Source organism: Lissotriton vulgaris, chromosome 4_1, assembly GCF_964263255.1.
Source record: "Lissotriton vulgaris chromosome 4_1, aLisVul1.2, whole genome shotgun sequence".
NCBI lineage: Eukaryota > Metazoa > Chordata > Amphibia > Caudata > Salamandridae > Lissotriton > Lissotriton vulgaris.
Genome location: NC_141691.1, coordinates 795,493,043 through 795,511,214, shown reverse-complemented (window position 1 = coordinate 795,511,214; position 18,172 = coordinate 795,493,043). Strand labels below are relative to the sequence as shown.

General features: G+C 42.8%; 1 protein-coding gene across 2 annotated transcripts in view; it reads right to left on the bottom strand.

Annotated features, from left to right (window-relative positions):
* The window catches only part of LOC147722595 (cadherin-6-like), a 222,121-nt gene that overhangs the window by 26,356 nt on the left and 177,593 nt on the right, over positions 1–18,172 (bottom strand). For both annotated transcript variants that reach the window (XM_086965121.1, XM_086965119.1), the window contains exons 7-9: positions 17,710–17,963; positions 3,582–3,718; positions 56–177 (exon numbers count right to left, since the gene is read on the bottom strand). In XM_086965121.1, coding sequence (XP_086821247.1) covers positions 56–177; positions 3,582–3,718; positions 17,710–17,963 — 513 coding nt within the window. The remainder of the gene's footprint in view (positions 1–55; positions 178–3,581; positions 3,719–17,709; positions 17,964–18,172) is intronic.

Here is an 18,172-nt window from a genome sequence, read left to right as displayed (position 1 = left end):
GGGACCAGCTCTCAAACACGTCTTAGTGGGGGAACCGCGTGCAGCGCCAACTTACCGTAGCTGGTTTTGCCTTTTCGCACACAAAGGTGTCGTAGAACATGGCCAACTCTGGGGCATTGTCGTTCACGTCCACAACCTTAATGTACACGGGAACCCGGCTGTTGTCTTTTGGATTGCCTGCAAGAAGGAGAAAACAAATACAAGAAAATGAGCTGGATGAATGACTGCTGGCAGTCAAACCGCGTATGCGGAAAAAGTTGAAACACAGACGCAGCTACTGTAAGACCGCTAATAGGATTTGGGAGGTGGGCATCAGGGCAGTCAGAAGTGGGAAAGCATACAGAGGTGATTAAGGGCATGGCAGGTAAAAAAAATGATATGCTACCTGCTAGCAAGCATACGTGAACAAGATTCCCTACTTCATTCCACCTGCAAGATATAATACTTGCACAAGGTTGGACAAACATGATTGTATGCTCTCACTCATTTATGTCAATTTCTGGAGGAATGCAGAGAAGATACCCTACAGCTTTGCATGTTCAAGCTTTCAATCAATCAATCAAGTTGTACTTGTAAAGCGTGGCATGTCACCCGAGAGGGTATCAAGGCGCATTGAACTTTGAAACTTTGAAACCAGGCAACACATGGCCGAGGGCGCTTTTGAAAAGGCAGAGCTGATTCATCATGGTCTTTAGGCTTCAAGGTTTCCTAGAGTCGGGTAAAACTAGCATGCCTTCCACCCACCGTGGCCAGTCGTCAAATTCAAGGGCATATTTTCAAGAACGGCGTTAAAATTATTGCTATGGTCTTGATAATATGCCCTTGAAAATTCCAATTGAAGCCCATGTACACACCAGAACATGGGCTTCTATGGGAATTCACAAGGGCATATTATCAAGCCCATTATCGCTGCTTTAGCAGCAGTTTCCAGCCGCTAAAGCAGCGATAATTTTAACGCTGTTTCTTGATAATATGCCCCTCAATTCGGTGTAATTGGTACGTTTTTTCTCTTTGACATAAAGCATGCACAGCGATGCTCTCTGGAGCAAGCTTTACCATACTAATCTTAGAATTCATATTGCTGTGCTGATAAGTGCTTGCCGTAGTCTTTTTTGTATGACGACGTGAGCAATTTTTTACACTACCTTCTGCAGTCTGTACATAGGTGGGCGCTTAAAGATGACACAACTGATGGTTCAAATCAGCGGAGGTGATGCAAATACTAATTTATTATATTTCATTTGAGTGTACTAAATGAATAAATTACATCATTATGATAGTGTAATACCATTTCTTGGGCATGTACATCTAACAACACAGGGTAGCGTTCCTGGTACCTATCAGAGAAACTGCCCTGTCAGTTAAACTTCGGATAAAATTGAAATATATACTCTGACGTTTCAAGTGCGGGTTTGTGTTTCTTTGTTTAACAATACTAATCACCACAATTCTGCTGTCCGGTCTCCTGATTTGGTTTCCTGATGGAAATCACAACAAAAGTTTAAAGACGGCCAGTTGCGGAGCAGGAGCGTGCAGGCACATTTCTGAGGTAAGACAATGAAATGTCCCAGTCTAGTTCTAAAAGACAGAGTTTTTTAGATGATTAAACAAGATTTTAAAAGATAATAGTGAAGATGATGAGCCCTGTTCCGGTACAGGAAGGACCTGGCTTGGCAGTTCAGGCTGCACTGTTCCCATGAGCAGCAGGGTCAAGACTCATTTGCATATGGCTGGGTCTAAACTGGGGAGGCATAGTGAGCAAAAGAACGATGGGTTGGGATACTACTCAAGCTATTGCCAGTGGTTAGACAAATTAGAAGCATTCCTCCCATCACCTGCTGTGTGTTCCATATACCGCCCTGAGTGGCATAGGTATGCCCAGGCAGGGGTCCCATACTCACTGTGTCACTGGAACCAAGCTGTACCTGGCTGATGAGCCCATAATTAAGGCAAAACCGGTTCTGGGTTGCTTGTGTGCTGGTTCAGAGAGGACCTGGCTTGACAGTTTGGACTGGAACGTCCCCATGAGGAGCAGGGTCAAGACTGATTTGCATATGGCTGGGTCCGAACTGAGATGGCATGGTGAGCAAAAGAACTATGGGTTGGCATGCTACCCTGAGCGATTGCCAGTGGTTAGACACATTTCAAGCATTCCTTCCATCACCTTTTGTGTGTGTCATGTACAATGATTGTGCCAACACCACAACTAGCAAGGAAGAACTGCTGGCCCAATGGATGGATTACATTGACAAGCTCTTGCTGTTCTCGTCACTGGAGGAGAGTTCCAATCCCTCAAGGGTTACTCACGCTTTCATTCTTCTGCTGTCTATAAAACTCTATACTATTTTCAATGCTGTTACTATTTCTCCTTGGACTATTGATAACTTTTGAAACAACACACAATGTTACTATGCAAATAGATAAATTCAATTTATCCCTGCATTGGTCAAGCAACAAGATCACAGATGAAGCTGAATTGGTCCTGTATCATTAGGAAACTTCTCAGCCTTCCTGTTTTATTAGCCAACAACATCATGAATGCTGGGACTTGTAGGCCTAGCTTTGTAAAGATTGAAATGATCTGCAGACCAGTCATGCTTGGTGTGGCTAGCTAGAAAATCATGCCTGGCTTAAAGTAATTCTCCTGAGCAGACGGCTATGCATATTTTGATAATCCTTCCTTTGAACAATTGCACGGCCGCACTTATTGAAAACCTGCTTTTCTATCTCGTTTTGCTCTAGGGACAAAATATAGAATGCTAACAAATGACACACATTTTGAAAAGATAGATAGAAATGGCACCCTGTAAACAATGCTGAGACTGGCTCAGCCAATTAAAACCCTTTGAATACCAGCACTATGCACTGTTTACCTTCCTTCTAGGATGACAAAAACTGTGAAACAGATAGAGGTAGGGGGAATACATTTTTGCTGACTTTGGGGAACGGTAGGGCGATAAAAGCTAATATCCTTTTTGCTCATGAGCTGTCATAATTAACATCTTTTAATAGCCCTATCCCACATTCTAAACCCTGGCTGAGGCAATTACCAGAGGTTAATGCCACCTTATCCAAAGGTGTTATCCATCGTTATTATCCTGAACAAGGAACACCAACACGTAATTACATTATATCGAAGGTCAAACTTTATAGATAACACAGATTAATTTCCTCATTGTCCAATCATATCATCAGAAATATGGTAAACTTCAATGGAAGAGAATAGTTGTTTCCACTTGAATGCTTGCCTTTTAAATGAACTATCCCTTTAAAAATGCAGAATAATCCATGAAACGTGTTGATTAATTGAGGATTATAAATGAACATGAATGAATTTAAAAACATATCAAAGTATTTTTTGCATATGTCCTCCACATCATGTGATACTTAACTGCAACTATTCAGCACTCTGTGAATAGGAGATTGAACACCATAACCTCCACTAAACCTGAAACCTCAAACAGGTTGTGGGAGAAAGGTTTGTAGCAATATTACCCTGTCTCTTTAATTGACAACATTCGGCAGGTAGACCCCATACTTCAAAACATAGGCAACAGTAGCTTAATTTAGGACCCACTTACTGATCTCTGTTGCTACAACTGTAATGTTGTGCCACTGTGACGATTCCCGGTCAAGCGATTTCAAAGTAAAGAGCGAGCCGTTGTCAGGGTAAATATCGAACATTCGGTCCATATCAGTGTGCCGATCCACAGAATACCTGAAAACAACACGAAATAAAAGTTTGTTTACGCCATTCCTTGCTGCTATTGCCTTTTAAAAATGATTCAGGCTATTTGGTTTCAGGGCTGGAGGTGTGTTCCAGGCAATATTAATCTCTAGAACTGCATAGTCAGTTTTACAAGGCCACAACAATAAGAGTACCAGAGAGCTTTGACGATCATACAGAAATTCTTAGTCAACTATGTTGTGTATGGTACAGTATCGACCAAACAGAACCTCCTAAATACACTCTGTCTGCCCAAATAGTTACAAAGCAGTATGTCTCTATGCACCTGGGCCAGGATGAGAGTGCCTGCTATTGCAGAATCACTAGTGGTTCAATCAATCAATCATTACATTTGTAAAGCGCGCTACACACCCGCGAGGGTCTCAAGGCGCTGGGGGGGGGGGGGCTGCTACTGATCGAAGAGCCAGGTCTTGAGAAGTATTCTGAAGGCCAGCAGGTCCTTGGTCTGTCGTAGGCCGGTAGGGAGAGTGTTCCAGGTCTTGGCGGCATGGTAGGAGAAGGATCTGCCGCTGCCGGTGGTTTTCCGAATGCGTGGAACAGTGGCAAGGGTGGCAGAGTGGAGGCTGCGGGTGGGGGTGTAGAAGCTGAGTCAGTCATTGAGGTATGCTGATCCGGCATTGTGTAGGGCTTTGTGTGCATGGATGAGGAGTTTGAAGGTGATCCTCTTGTTGACAGGGAGCCAGTGCAGGCCTCTCAGGTGGGGTGTGATGTGGCTGCGTTGGGGGACGTTGAGGATCAGTCGTGCTGAGGCGTTCTGGATGCGTTGCAGCCGTCTCAGGAGCTTGGTTGTTGTTCCTGCATAGAGGGCGTTCCCGTAGTCCAGTCTGCTGGTGACGAGAGCCTGGGTGACGGTTCTTCTCGCGTCGGAGGGGATCCATTTGAAGATCCTGCGGAGCATTCGGAGGGTGTTGAAGCAGGAAGCGGAGACAGCGTTGACCTGCTTGGTCATGGTGAGGGCGGAGTCGAGGATGACCCCTAGGTTGCGTGCGTGGTTCGTGGGTTCTGGGGTTGTTCCTAGCGATTTTGGCCACCAGGAGTTGTCCCAGGCTGAGGGGGTTGAGCCGAGGATGAGGACCTCCGTCTTATCTGAATTCAGCTTCAGCCTGCTGTCCTTCATCCATTCGGCGACTGCCTTCATTTCTCTGTGGAGGTTGGCTTTGGCGGTGTGGGGGTCTTCGCTGAGTGTCATCGGCGTAGGAGATGCTGTTGAGGCTATATTGTCGTGCGACGTGGGCGATTGGTGCCATGTAGATAATGAACAGCGTCAGGCTGAGGGATGATCCCTGAGGAACGCCACAGATGATCTCGGTGGTCTTGGAGCGGAAGGGTGGGAGGCGGACGCTCTGGGTTCTGCCAGAGAGGAAGGATGTGATCCAGGTCAGGGCCTTCTCTTGGATTCCGTCTTCATGGAGGCGTGCTGTTAGGGTGCGGTGGCAGACCGTGTCAAAGGCTGCTGATAGGTCCAGAAGGATGAGGGCGGCTGTTTCTCCTTTGTTCATAAGGATCCTGATGTCGTTGGTGGCGGCGATGAGGGCGGTCTCGGTGCTGTGGTTGCTGCGGAAGCCGGACTGGGATGGGTCCAGGATATTGTTGTTCTCGAGGTAGCGGGTCAGCTGCCTGTTGACGAGTGGTTGTGGGTTTAAATAGATATATATATCTTCAAGGTACATAGATGTGGAATTAAGAATAGTAACTACATTCTTACCTACTATATACTTACACAATATCATGGCAAATGATATTGGGAGTCAAAGTTTTTGTACGACAATATTTAAAACTCAATATTCTGATAGTAACCTTTACCAGGTAATCATGGAAAAACACTGCCTCCAGCCTCCCCCGCGGTAGGGCAATGACACTTGATTAAATATAGACGATTTACAGAATGTGGGTGTATCTCCCATCCATTTCACATTGTTGCCCCTTCCATGGTCCACCCTTGTAATCATAGCAAACTTCGACCAGCACCTATGTGCTTCGAATATGGCAGAGTGCGGCTGTTTAGAATTCACCTCGGAACGCACCCATATCCACTGTGAACTGCCATGCCCTCTCACATGCATCACTTTAGAGTGTGTCTTCCTAATATCAACCACCACCCCATCCATCTGGCTTGATTTACAGTCCTGGAATTAAACACTAATTTGTGCTCACTTTCTCATGATCTTTGTGCATTTAAAGATCATGAATATAGATCCATAAGGCAGTGGAGTGCTGTCCCAAGCTATCAAAGGATACCATGATGTATGCAAAGCACATTTGAGAATATTTTACAAAACATACAAGCTCAAATTCTGTTTTTCCCTTTATTAAATGTGAATTAATGACAAAAGGATCATTGCTTTGGAGTCCATGTCTGAGGAGAGGGGAGTTAGGGACTCCTCTTAGTTCTTTCAGTAGGAAGAGCAGGGAGGAGTTCCATCTGCCGATGAGCAGTTGTGAGTAATGGACTACCCTGGGGATGGAAGCTTGACTGAAAAGAATGTATGAGGTTGTTTCAAACGATAGTAATATTGAGGTCCTCAATGACACTGTTTTCTTTGGATTTTGCAGAGGAAAGATTGATTGGTGATAATGTGGTAATTGTAGTGTCCATTAATACATGGTCTCAACAAACAGCCAAAAAAGCCACGTCATTGCCAAGGCACTTCCACATGTTCCTGTGAAAGTAAATCCCTTCATCCTGTTAGCAGGTGAATTCTTACAATAGGAATATACACCAGATATTCCCAGTCTTGGCTGGCACATGTAACAACAGTGGGGCGGGGCGAAGGTGGGGAAGTGGACAGATGACAAGATAGAGAAAGTGAGTTCTGTTGTGTAAGAATGAGGAGAACTATTGTAATACAGTACTGGATAGACCCATTCTGCATTCTAGGAGGTTCCAAGTTACTCATGTCTAAAGGTATCAAACTAAGCTGACAGATCAAGCAGGATTAATAGGCAGAATTAATTCTGGTTGGGAAGTCTTAGGGTGTCATTTAAAATATGGACCAGGGCAATTTCTGTACTGTGGCCTGGCTGGAACCCAGATTGGTATTGGTCGAGAAGTTGGAATTGATCTTTGTGATTACATAGCTGATGATGTATGCATTTTTCTAGGAGTTTTGCCAGAGTGTGGATGTTGGGAATAGGGAGGCGATTGTTGGGTTCTGAGTGGTCAGAATTGTTTTTTTTAATACAGGGGCCACTTGGCCACTATCTAGACAATATGGTATAAAGCCTTGTGTTAGAGAAGCATTAATAATCTTGGTACATAGAGGGAGCAGAGAACGTGTGACCTCGTTGAGAAGTTTTGAGGGTAAGGGGTTGTTGTAGTGATTAGAGTATTTCAGAGAGGATAGTACAATTGAGATGATCAATTTGTCAAAAGTCTTAAAGGTGGACAAGGAGGCATTGTTTTTTGGTTTGGTGGAGGGATATCCGGATGTGGTGAGACGGTGAATGGTAAGAGTTCTAAAACAGTTTGGAGCTTGGTGTCAATTTACTTTATTTTCTCATTGAAGGAGGTAAATACATCGAAGCTGGGCTGAGATACATTCTCAGAAGACATTGCTGTGCGAATGTCAAGATATCAAACAATTGATGGACAGAATGTGGAACAATGCAAACAGTCAGCGTCAGTCACAAAGAATCCATTGTTCTTTTGCTCACCACGCCACCCCAGTTTGGACCCACCCAGGCAGTTCGGGCTGGACGGTTCCTATGGGCAACAGGGTCAAGACTGATTTGCATATGGCTGGGTCTAAACTGGAATGGCCTGGGGAGCAAATAAACACAATGGATTTAGGCCCAGGTCTATGCACTGGGGTGAATGTTTGGCATTGATCAGCATTCAGTTCATCAACTGTTCTTTTTTATTTGTTACTCCAAGTGAGATGGCATGTCCAATGTGGATCCTGTGCTCTCCATGCCACTGGAATCAAGCTAGCCTGGCAGATGAGGGGTGATGTCCCGAAACCCGTCCTAGGATACTTGTTTCTGGTCCAGAGAGGACCTGGCCTGGCAGTTTGGGCTGGACTGTTCCCATTTGGAACAGGGTCAAGACTGATTTGCATATGGCTGGGTATAAACTAGAATGGCATAGGGAGCAAAAAAACATGATGGATTTAGGCCCAGATCCCTATACTGGGGTGAATGTTTGACATTGATCAGCATTATGTCCATTAACTGTTCAATTTGTATTTGTCACCCCGAGTAGGATGGGTATGCCCATATGTGGGACCCGTGCTCTCCATGCCACTGGAATCAAGCTAGCTGGGGTGATGTCCCGAAACTAGTGCTAGGATGATTGTTTCCGATCCAGGGAGGACCTGGCCAGACAGGTCGGGCTAGACTGTTCCCATGGGGAACAGCTTCGAGGCTGATTTGCATATGGCAGGGTCTAAACTGGAATAGTATGAAGAGCAAATATATGATGGATATAGGCCCAGCTCTCTGAACTGGGGTGAATGCTTGACATTGATCAGCATTCAGTCCATAAACTGTTCTTTTTACATTCAATATTATTATGTCAAAGCAATACTGTCATAAAAAACAGGACTTCTGTTACAGGTCACTATTACTCGTATTCCACTGTTTTTATGACAAAGTGCTCTCTTTACTCGTATTACCCTCTGAACTCACAGCCCTCTGTCTGTATTTTTATTTTTAATCTGTTATACTGTTAATCATTATATATTGGGGTTTTATCAGTTATCTCTGAATTCATAACACCTGATTGGTAGCTTGGTGCAAATTGATACCATGCAGCTGCAGGCAGTTTAACCAAGATATATATATATATATATATATATATATATATATATATATATATATATATATATATATATATATATATATATATATATATATATATATATATTTTTTTTTTTTTAATGATATAAATATTAGTACAGTTTCCCTTTAATGCCACCTCTGTATTATTGTAGATTACAGAGACCAGTACTCATTGGACCACCACATACATTTCATTAACTCACCTCTTTACACCATTTATGTCTGCAATTATAGATTCATAATGCACGTGCCTGTATTACACTAATGATCCCCTTTGGCTTGGAGAAGAGGATCTAGTTTGAGGGCTGCTTGCAGAACATCGGCGTAGCACTCTTGCACGGATGTGACGTACCCTATCATTGGGATCCAAGTGAGAGCATAATTTGGCTCTTTTTTTCTGAATGCTTTTGAATTTGTTGGTTCTGTAGTTATGTCTTCTGTATGGGACTTAATAGCTAGCTCATGTCAGTTTTTGAACATATTCAGGGTGATAGACGCGGGGCATCATTTTCTGAGAGCAAGCGGCTGCCAAACCGAGAGGTGTAAATTGCTGGCAATTTCCTACAATGCTCCTTTCATCTGAAGCATCCACTGCAAGCTTTGAAATGATACTGATATGTCGAGAACAGCCAGACGAACTTATGATAGCTATAAGCCAATCAAAGCTTCACTCTCGTTTGTTTTTGTTCTGTGTAGAGACATACAGTGGGTATGTCTGCTTTGCTTCTAATACACACACACACACAAATAAATGATGGAGTGGAAAACATAATTTTTCGCCTATCACATGCACCCACATTTCTTACAAAAAAGTCCAAATATGTACATTCACTGGGTTATTCTGACGAAACAGCAGCCAGATTTAGTTTGACAATATAGAATTTCACTTGACCTCCCCCATAGAGTCTATGAATAATTGTGGCATAATTGTGTGTCTCTCCAACATTGTACTTTTGAGTTAAGTTTTTGTATATGCTTGTACAGTTTGTAAAAGTAAAATGAAAATAATTAAAACATTGTATTTGGTTGACAAAAAACATAATGCCGAGTAGAGCAATGCAATAATCCGAAACAAAAAACATTGCACAAAATGTAAAAAACCAGGGCGGGAAGTCACAATATAATGTGTTTTGTATTGATTGCACAACTATTAAATCCACAATATCGTCTTGCATTATATCGTCATTGTAAGTATACATGTAGTTAGAATAGTAAATATATACTTCCCTATATATTTTTACCCTGACGATATAGTGAAAATTGATATTGTGGAGTCGATATTGGTGCAGGGCGATATTTCTGTCTTTGATATTTTGACAACAGACAAAGCCTTGTTACCCTGCTCACCTTCCCTCTCCTTGCAACGGTGCATCAGGAGAACTCAGCATCTTTGAGAGCCTCTGTCCTGCTCCCTTGCCAGTCGTGCCTTGAGACATTTTGGGGCATATTTGCAAGATAATGATGTGGTACTGCAAGCCATCTTTAGGAAGGTGCAGGGATGTGTTGTATTACAATAGGACACATCCCTGGGCACAATAGGATGCCTAGCACCAACGCAGGCCCCCTTGCCCTATGATGCAAGGGTGCTATGTTGCAAGGATGATTATTTTTGTACAAGAAGGGACACCTTCCTCCACAAAAACAATAATGCATTGCCTTTTCCTCCTTCAATGTGCGCTGCAAAATGCAGCACACAAAGAAAGAGGAAAGAAGGAGGAGAAATACAAGTATTTCTCCTTGTTGTGTCTCTCTAACACTACCCCTGGGGAGGTGTCACAATCTGACGCATTTCCAGGTTACGAAAACTTCTAGATCTGGGAGTGAATCAGAATCAATGGGTGTTGCATATGAACACCCACAGCAACACCCATCGAATGCTCTTTTCACACAGAGTAATGCCATATTTACAAGGTCATGAAAAGCCACGCGTGGTAAAATATGGGCCAACACACTGCGCCATCCAGAGCGTCTAAAAAAGTGACGTTCTGGAGGCACAAGGAGCTTGTAAATATGCCCTTTTGTTTCCTCCCTGAGAAGTAAATATGTTTTTAAAAGGAGATACGAGCACATATAAGTGGCCGCAAGCCACAGTAAAGTCCAAGACTCTACTATCACCAGGAGTGTTAAGGGAGAGTAACCTAACGACAAACACAAACACAATATTATTTAATGTCATTTATATTTAATGCATTTGCTTTGTCTTTCTACCCCCTGGGTCGTCAACCACGTGTGGTTAATATTAACCAGTTGCTAGTGTGGCAAGAGTAAAAATAATGATGGAGCCTCAAATGTTTGTCATGTATCTCACATAAACGGTACCTAGTTGTACATCAAGCCCTCAGCTATTCATATGTGCACTTTATGCCGCGCCATTTCGAGTCTACACGTCTAGATGAACCACAGCGCCATATGGTTAAACCCGAATTCTTTCTCCGAGCTCACAAAAGTAAAAAAAAAAACGTTTAAGTGAATAATAGAGTGAGTAGGCTAGTGAGTGCATAGGTAAGTGAAAGTGTAGGTGTGTTACTGAGTATGTAAGCAATAGGGCAGGTAACGAATGACAGAGTGAGCTGTGCTGCCGTAGCAAGGCATTTCAGTGTGCTTGAAATTAAAGGAATGATGGAAGTACACTGGCAAGAAAACAACGAGATGGCTATCAGTCAGATAGATGTCACCCTTAATTGGTTGCTTTCTGATGGCATGATCTGAATCCGGCCCCAGTGAATGAGTTTTGGCCAGGCCATGAGCAAGGAGTTTATTTATAGGTGAGTTTTTTTTTCTTAAAGGAACAAAACTAAAAGGAACAAAAATAGAAAGGAACAAAAATGTAAAGGACATGTCAGAACAGCTATGAATTCCAGCCACAGGAAAGAGGCAAATAGCTGGAAATTACACTCTGCCAACCCATCTTCCCTGCATGAGATATTGCCTGTAACACCTTATGCAATTTCATATTTTTCATATGTACTGGAATTTAGAGCGGAGGATGTTTTAAGGTAGACATTCATCTCATTGGCGGTGGAATCAATGTGTGTCTGAGTGTCAGTGAGAGTGCTGCTTGTGCCTTTGCCTGCCAGTAGGTGGCAGCCATGTGCTGTTGCTGGGGGATCCAGTCACCGCTTAGCCATTGTTCATGATTTTATAGTGAGCCAGAGAGAATCCACCACTGTGGCAGATTCTGCGGTCTCAAGTTTGGGGTAAGGAGAGGGAAGATGGGAAATTGTTGGTAGTCACCGTGCACTATATATTGGAAACACCCAATAGTCATATCTAATCCAAATCATTCTGAATCTTTGATATAGGTCACTGCTAAAGAAAATAAGATAACATCCCACTGAGGCAGGTTGATGGGGTGGACCATAGGGGTTAGGCACCTACTCCTAGTGAGCTCAGATGTCTGGCCTGTTAACCCCTAACAAGTATGCATACAACACTTAGCACTTACTGTCACGGATATGGAGCCTTGAGGAGTAGTAACTAGTCAATGGTACTTATTTTACCAACCTAAGAAACACTTCAGTTACACGTTGCAAACAAATCTCAACAACAGGCATTTAGCTCACTGAGCTGCATTACTTTGTAGTCAACCAGGTCTGCGTAATGTTGGATCTTCTGGAAACCTACCCACCCTGAAAGCAGTCATAGCTTCTGCTTCTGTGGATTTAGGGCCTGAGTCACAAAGGTAGCTCACATGTTTGAGTAATCTGCACCTTTCAGTAAGTGCCCTGCTCTGCATCACAGGAAAAGGGCAAGGATGCTCTGTATTTAAGTCATACGGCGCATTCCTGTCATTTCTCCCTGCGCTGGCGCACAATGGGCCGCCTAACGTCAACGCAGGCAACCTTGCACCATGATGCAGTGGTGCCTGCGTTGCATGCAGGATAGTCTTTGTGCACGCCTCCCTTGTGCAGAGTAATGCAGCGCAGTTTTTGAAGCCACCCAAAGTAGATTTGATTGGCTTCAAAAAAATAACTAAGAGGTTTACGTCACACATGTACCACGTTGTGTGGAGCAAGCATGACGCAAAGCTCTCATAAATCTGCCCCTTAGACTCTTGGGGCCCGATTCACAGAACTAACTTAAGATAAAATCCTAAACTTACTACTTTTGGTATTCACAGAAGGCATTTAGTACTAGTAAAGTTAGGATTTTGTCTTAAGTCTGTCTTAAGTCTGTCCTTAAGTTTGTCTTAAGATTGTCTTAAGTCTGTCTTAAGTCAAACTTAATACAAAATCCTAACTTTACTACTATTAAATGTTTTCTGTGAATACCAAAAGTAGTATGACAGACTTAAGACAGACTTCAGACAGACTTAAGACAAACTTAGGACAGACTTAGGACATACTTAAGCCAGACTTAAGACAGACTTAAGAAAACTTAAGACAGACTTAAGACACACTTAAAACAAACTTAAGACAAACTTGGTACAGACTTAAGACAAAATCCTAACTTTACTACTACTAAATGCCTTTTGTGAATACCAAAAGTAGTAAGTTTAGGATTTTGTCTTAAGTTAGTTCTGTGAATCGGGCCCTTGTTTACCCAGGCCTGAAATGTGAAAGTGCAACCCCTTCAAGCGCTAGGTGCAGAACTGTGTTTTCTCTTCTGCTTAGTCTGCCTATACCCGAGTATGACTGATGCTTCTCCTCTAATGCGCCCCCTATCTCATGAGACAAGGAAGGCCGAAAGTGAGTCACCCAATGGCCTGCAAAAGATTCCTTTTTATTAGGACTTAGCAATGTGCCCTCGAGTCCTATGCTGTGGCCGAATTACAACAGAGTAACAGCGTGCACAGTGATTCCTTATGTCTCCCACCCCTAGACTGCACAAGCTTTTAGAATGAGGGGGTGGGTAATTGCATTCCGTTAATGCACCTCTCCAAATGAATAATTTTTCTCTCTAGGGAACCTTGCCACTAGTCATTTCTTCAGAGTCTGGCCAGAGCACAGGATTCCAACAGGGCATGCAGTTGACGGGAGCAGCTCGCGCCAAATCACTCCGCCGAACGGCGCCAAATCACTCCGCCGAACGGCACGCCAAATCACTCTGCCGAACGGCGCACCAAATAACCCCAAGGAACGCGCTGCAGCAATTTTGAAACTGCTGGTCAGTTTGTAGAGGGAGAGGAGTGCCAGCAATAGGCATAGGTAACCTCAGTAGCAGGGCAATAGTCACCACTTCCTGTGCGGGTGGGAAAATGAAATGAAATGAGGGGACCAAGGAAATTACAAGCCTTGACTGCGTATTAGGCCCAAGAGGAGTAGAGCTTCCTCAGAAATAGGAGAACCAGTGCCAGCATATAGTAAGGGATGTTACTGGTACAATACCTCATCTTCGTGGGTGCTACTCCCTGTTCTGCAGACACAACAGAACTTTATATCTACCTTCCCCCAGTTCCCCCTGAGAAAGCGCGTGCACCACAATGACAGCAAATAGAAGAGGGTTTCCCCATTAACACCTGGTATGTGGAGGTTTGCAGTGCTACCCACCTTTACCCCGAAGCCTCATGCTGCAATTCTCAAGTGCCTCCACTTTGAGTCTGGTAGAGTACAAACACACTTTTCTACTCAACAACTATTATGGGAAATATCTGATGTCAGAAAGTTTATTCTGGAACTCAACAGACATTATGTGGAGTGTATTTGTGGAGTGTCCTACCCCCCTAAAGTGTATCCTGGCACTGACATCATCCACCTTATACCTGAAGGGATCAATCCCTGGAAGATTACACACATTAGGAAAACACAGGTCTTTTGGTCTTTGGCACATATATATGGATCATTTTTTAGGCATTCATTCATTGAGGTCACCCATTTGCCCATTCCTTTTTGGAATCTTACATGAATACTAGCTCAATAACTAAAAAAATCCGGTGGTGTGAGGGAACCATTAAAAAAACACTGAAGATTTAGGAACTTAGGTCATCATATGGGGAATTCTATAGGCTGTTTAGGTCTTTTGAGGAGGGACTTGTGGGCAGACTGCAAGATTCACTCTCCCACTCAAATCTGGCTGCCTGTATCTTCGGGGCCTAGGCATATGGGTGCCAGACTAACCTATGTTTCCATTTGGGCTGGCACCTACATACGGCCCAGGTAAGAGACTTCAATGGGTGATACCGTCAACGAGAAGGACTGGTTACTGTATGTGGTGGTCCAAACATCTCTCCCCGAGCCTTGTCTTCAATACAGGAGTTAGGCCCTCAACGCCAAATCACAGGCGTAGGAGACAAACTCTAGAAAGGGCGCATCCAACCAATGAATCAGGGGGAGCCTGGTGCCTCTGTTCAGCTTCTTGAAGTCATTAAGCATCAACCAGTCCTCAGCCACTCTGGGGAACTCACATCTTGGTGTGCTGGGAATATAAAGTTACTGCTGTTGTTTCTCATTCAGGTCAAACCCATATCCGTACACCCACAGCACTCAGTGCGCGTACTAGACCAATCACAGACACGATTCAGAAAGTGACATCCGTATCCCCCCAGGAAGTTGTCTACTCTGTTGCTATGTTGAGAGGGGATACATATAGTCCCCTAGGCAGTGTGACTGCAGCACAGACTCTTCACATTTGTTGGTAACAGGAGACACATTTGTGACTGTGGCCTGGCACCTCATACACACTCCATTCACCCTCATTCTCAGAGTCATCTGCCATTCTGTGTGACAGGCCTCAGACAAGAGTAGAACGTTTTTGAATTTGTAGGATCACCATATGGCTCCATTAATCTGTGATAGTATTTTCCAGTGCAAGACTCATTTAAAAAACGTGTGTGTTGTGGGAATTGTAGTTGTGGTTGACTCCATATGCAGTAAAGGGAAAAAAGTATGCCTTAACACTAGCTGTAATAGTACGGGGCTGCAGAACCGGGCTGTCAATTGAAATATCCTTTCTATGTGCAGTTGTGTGTATTTTAATCATTGTAATATGTAGTCTTTCTACTCCTTATCTGGGATGAAAGGAATGTGTGGGCTCAGCCCATCTGGCCATGTCTAGTGGGGAGAGGAATTTACATTAATTTGTGCCCTGGTAAAGCCCTACGCCAAGGAGATCGCGAATTTATGCTCCTGGGCCATTGAGTGGTACAATTATCTTTGACATGTGCCTCCTTCCTCCTTTATTGTTATGATCATGCCTACGCATCAATCTGGACCAGGTGGTGACTGAAGGCAAAATCCACAATTGCATGAGCCCCTCTCTCCTCTTCCAAGATGGTTTATACTGTTATAATGTGAAATCTGGTATATAGACTTGCTTGTGCCTGTGGGCGTTATTCCACATGTCAACCATGTATGTGCATTAATATTAATGACTCCATTTTCAAATTCACACATGCGTATTAACGTGAAGCTATTGCAATTGAAACAAAATCGTTGTGATGTGTGTTAATGTGTTTTCATGTATTTCCTGGATAAGATTAAAGTAGGCCTCGAGTCCATCTTTATAAAATGGCTACCATATTAGTACCATTAGTATGTTCAATGTGTGTTTATATTTTATCATTTGTTTCGACACACAGCAAGGTGCGCACTTTTTATTTTGTATGACAAATTGTTCCTGAAGAATTCACTGGGAGGAGCCTGTTTTGCTACTTTCCAAGGCTCTTCCTGATAGCACAGTCTTTGCATTCATTCACAATTATTTCCTGTTGTTTATGTAGCTAGTTTATTCTGGCACCTCCGGATGACATTAGGTCAGAAGAGGCATATTAATATTAATGTTAGTGCTAAGATGGTAGCATTATGTGACATTTTAGAATACTGAAATGTGATTTGTTGATATTATTATACTTTTGTTCACTCTATGCTGACGTTGAAGTTTCCATCATATTCTATGGTGCAATTGGCTATATTCACCCCTGATTTTGGGGAAAGCCAAACAGACAGACTCTTTTTTTCTACATTAACTATAACTTGCCACTGTGCCATACAATATGTTCTGCTGTATTACATAATTTCAGATGTCATAAGTGTTGTTAATAATGCAATGATTTCACATGCTCCAACTTCTGTAATATGCAAGGGTATAGGTAGTGCATGTAGAAGGGGCGAGCTATAGTTAATGTATTGAGGCGAGCGAGGTGAGAAGACTGTGTACGGAAATGCCTGATTCATATGAATTTTAAAGTAGTGCATAAGTACAAATGCGAGTTATAAGCAGTGCTTAATTTCTAAAAACAAATACGGGCCAGGTCCCTCGTCAGATGGCCACTGTTGCTTGCACCATCCATTGTCTCTGCCATTGCTGCCAATGACAGTACCAAAATAACTACTAAACCTCACACTCCAACATGTATGACAATTCAGACTATTCCAGGTCTCCAAAGCTATAATATTGGCTTGGGCCTATTTTTAATTATATTTTTAATTAATAATCAACTGGTATTGTGATCTATTCTAAATATGACAAACAGCTCCACCATGTGGCAGACTGCCATATGTGCCGGAGTTGACAATTAAGTACTGGTGCTGAGCACTGGAAATCAAAGACTCAAATTAAGCTCTGGATATAAGTAAGACATATGAATTTGAAAGTGGTGTATTAATGATAAATTCAAAATATAACTATAACTTTAGAATGTCTAATATCTGTCGGTTTATTTAGCAAACATAAATAAAGTCTTCCTAACTGCAACTTATCTTTAATCTGTTTTTTAGTGACAAAAATGTGTGGAGTGGCTGGAATTCTTTTACACATTCAGTGAAAGGACATTGATGCAGTATATTTATCTACATATCAATCAATCTATCTATCTATCTATCTATCTATCTATCTATCTATCTATCTATCTATCTATCTATCTGTCTGTCTGTCTGTCTGTCTGTCTGTCTATCTATCTATCTATCTATCTATCTATCTATCTATCTATCTATCTATCTATCTATCTATCTATCTATCTATCTATCTATCTATCTATCTGTCTGTCTGTCTGTCTGTCTGTCTGTCTGTCTGTCTATCTATCTATCTATCTATCTATCTATCTATCTATCTATCTATCTATCTATCTATCTATCTATCTATCTATCTATCTATCTATCTAGTTCATAACAATCTGAATTGTACAGGCACTCACATAGCTGGACGTAATTGTCCCTACATAGATCAATGAAGAATTTCTTATCTTAAAAATAAAAACATGTGCAGATGTTGATGTGAATAAAACTGCAATACATTTTGTGGCTTACTTGATTGAACTTCTCATTGCATCGGGGTCCTGGGCGCTCACTGCACCTATGACGCTCTGCAGCGTGGCATCTTCTTTCACTTCAAACACGTAAGCTGGCCGACTAAACACAGGGGGCTCGTCCACGTCCTCTACCATCACTCTGACTGTGGCTTGGTCTTTGAAGGAGCCCAAGTAGAGGAAGCGTGGGTCAACGTGGGTGTTGGCAGCCTCCACCTTCAGGGTGTACAGCCTTTTCTTCTCAAAGTCCAGAGCCTGTGAGACCAAAGGGAATTTGCAGCACATTAAGATAGTGAAACCAGTGCTTACAGGGAGAAAATAAATGCGTCAGAGAAAGATATGAAAACGGTGACAAAGTGGAAGAAGCATGGATAAACAAAAATCCACAAGAGTGTCCGACAGAGTCAACATGGACATAATTCACCAAAACGCCAGGTAGGTAGGGGAAGGGACTTCACATGCTC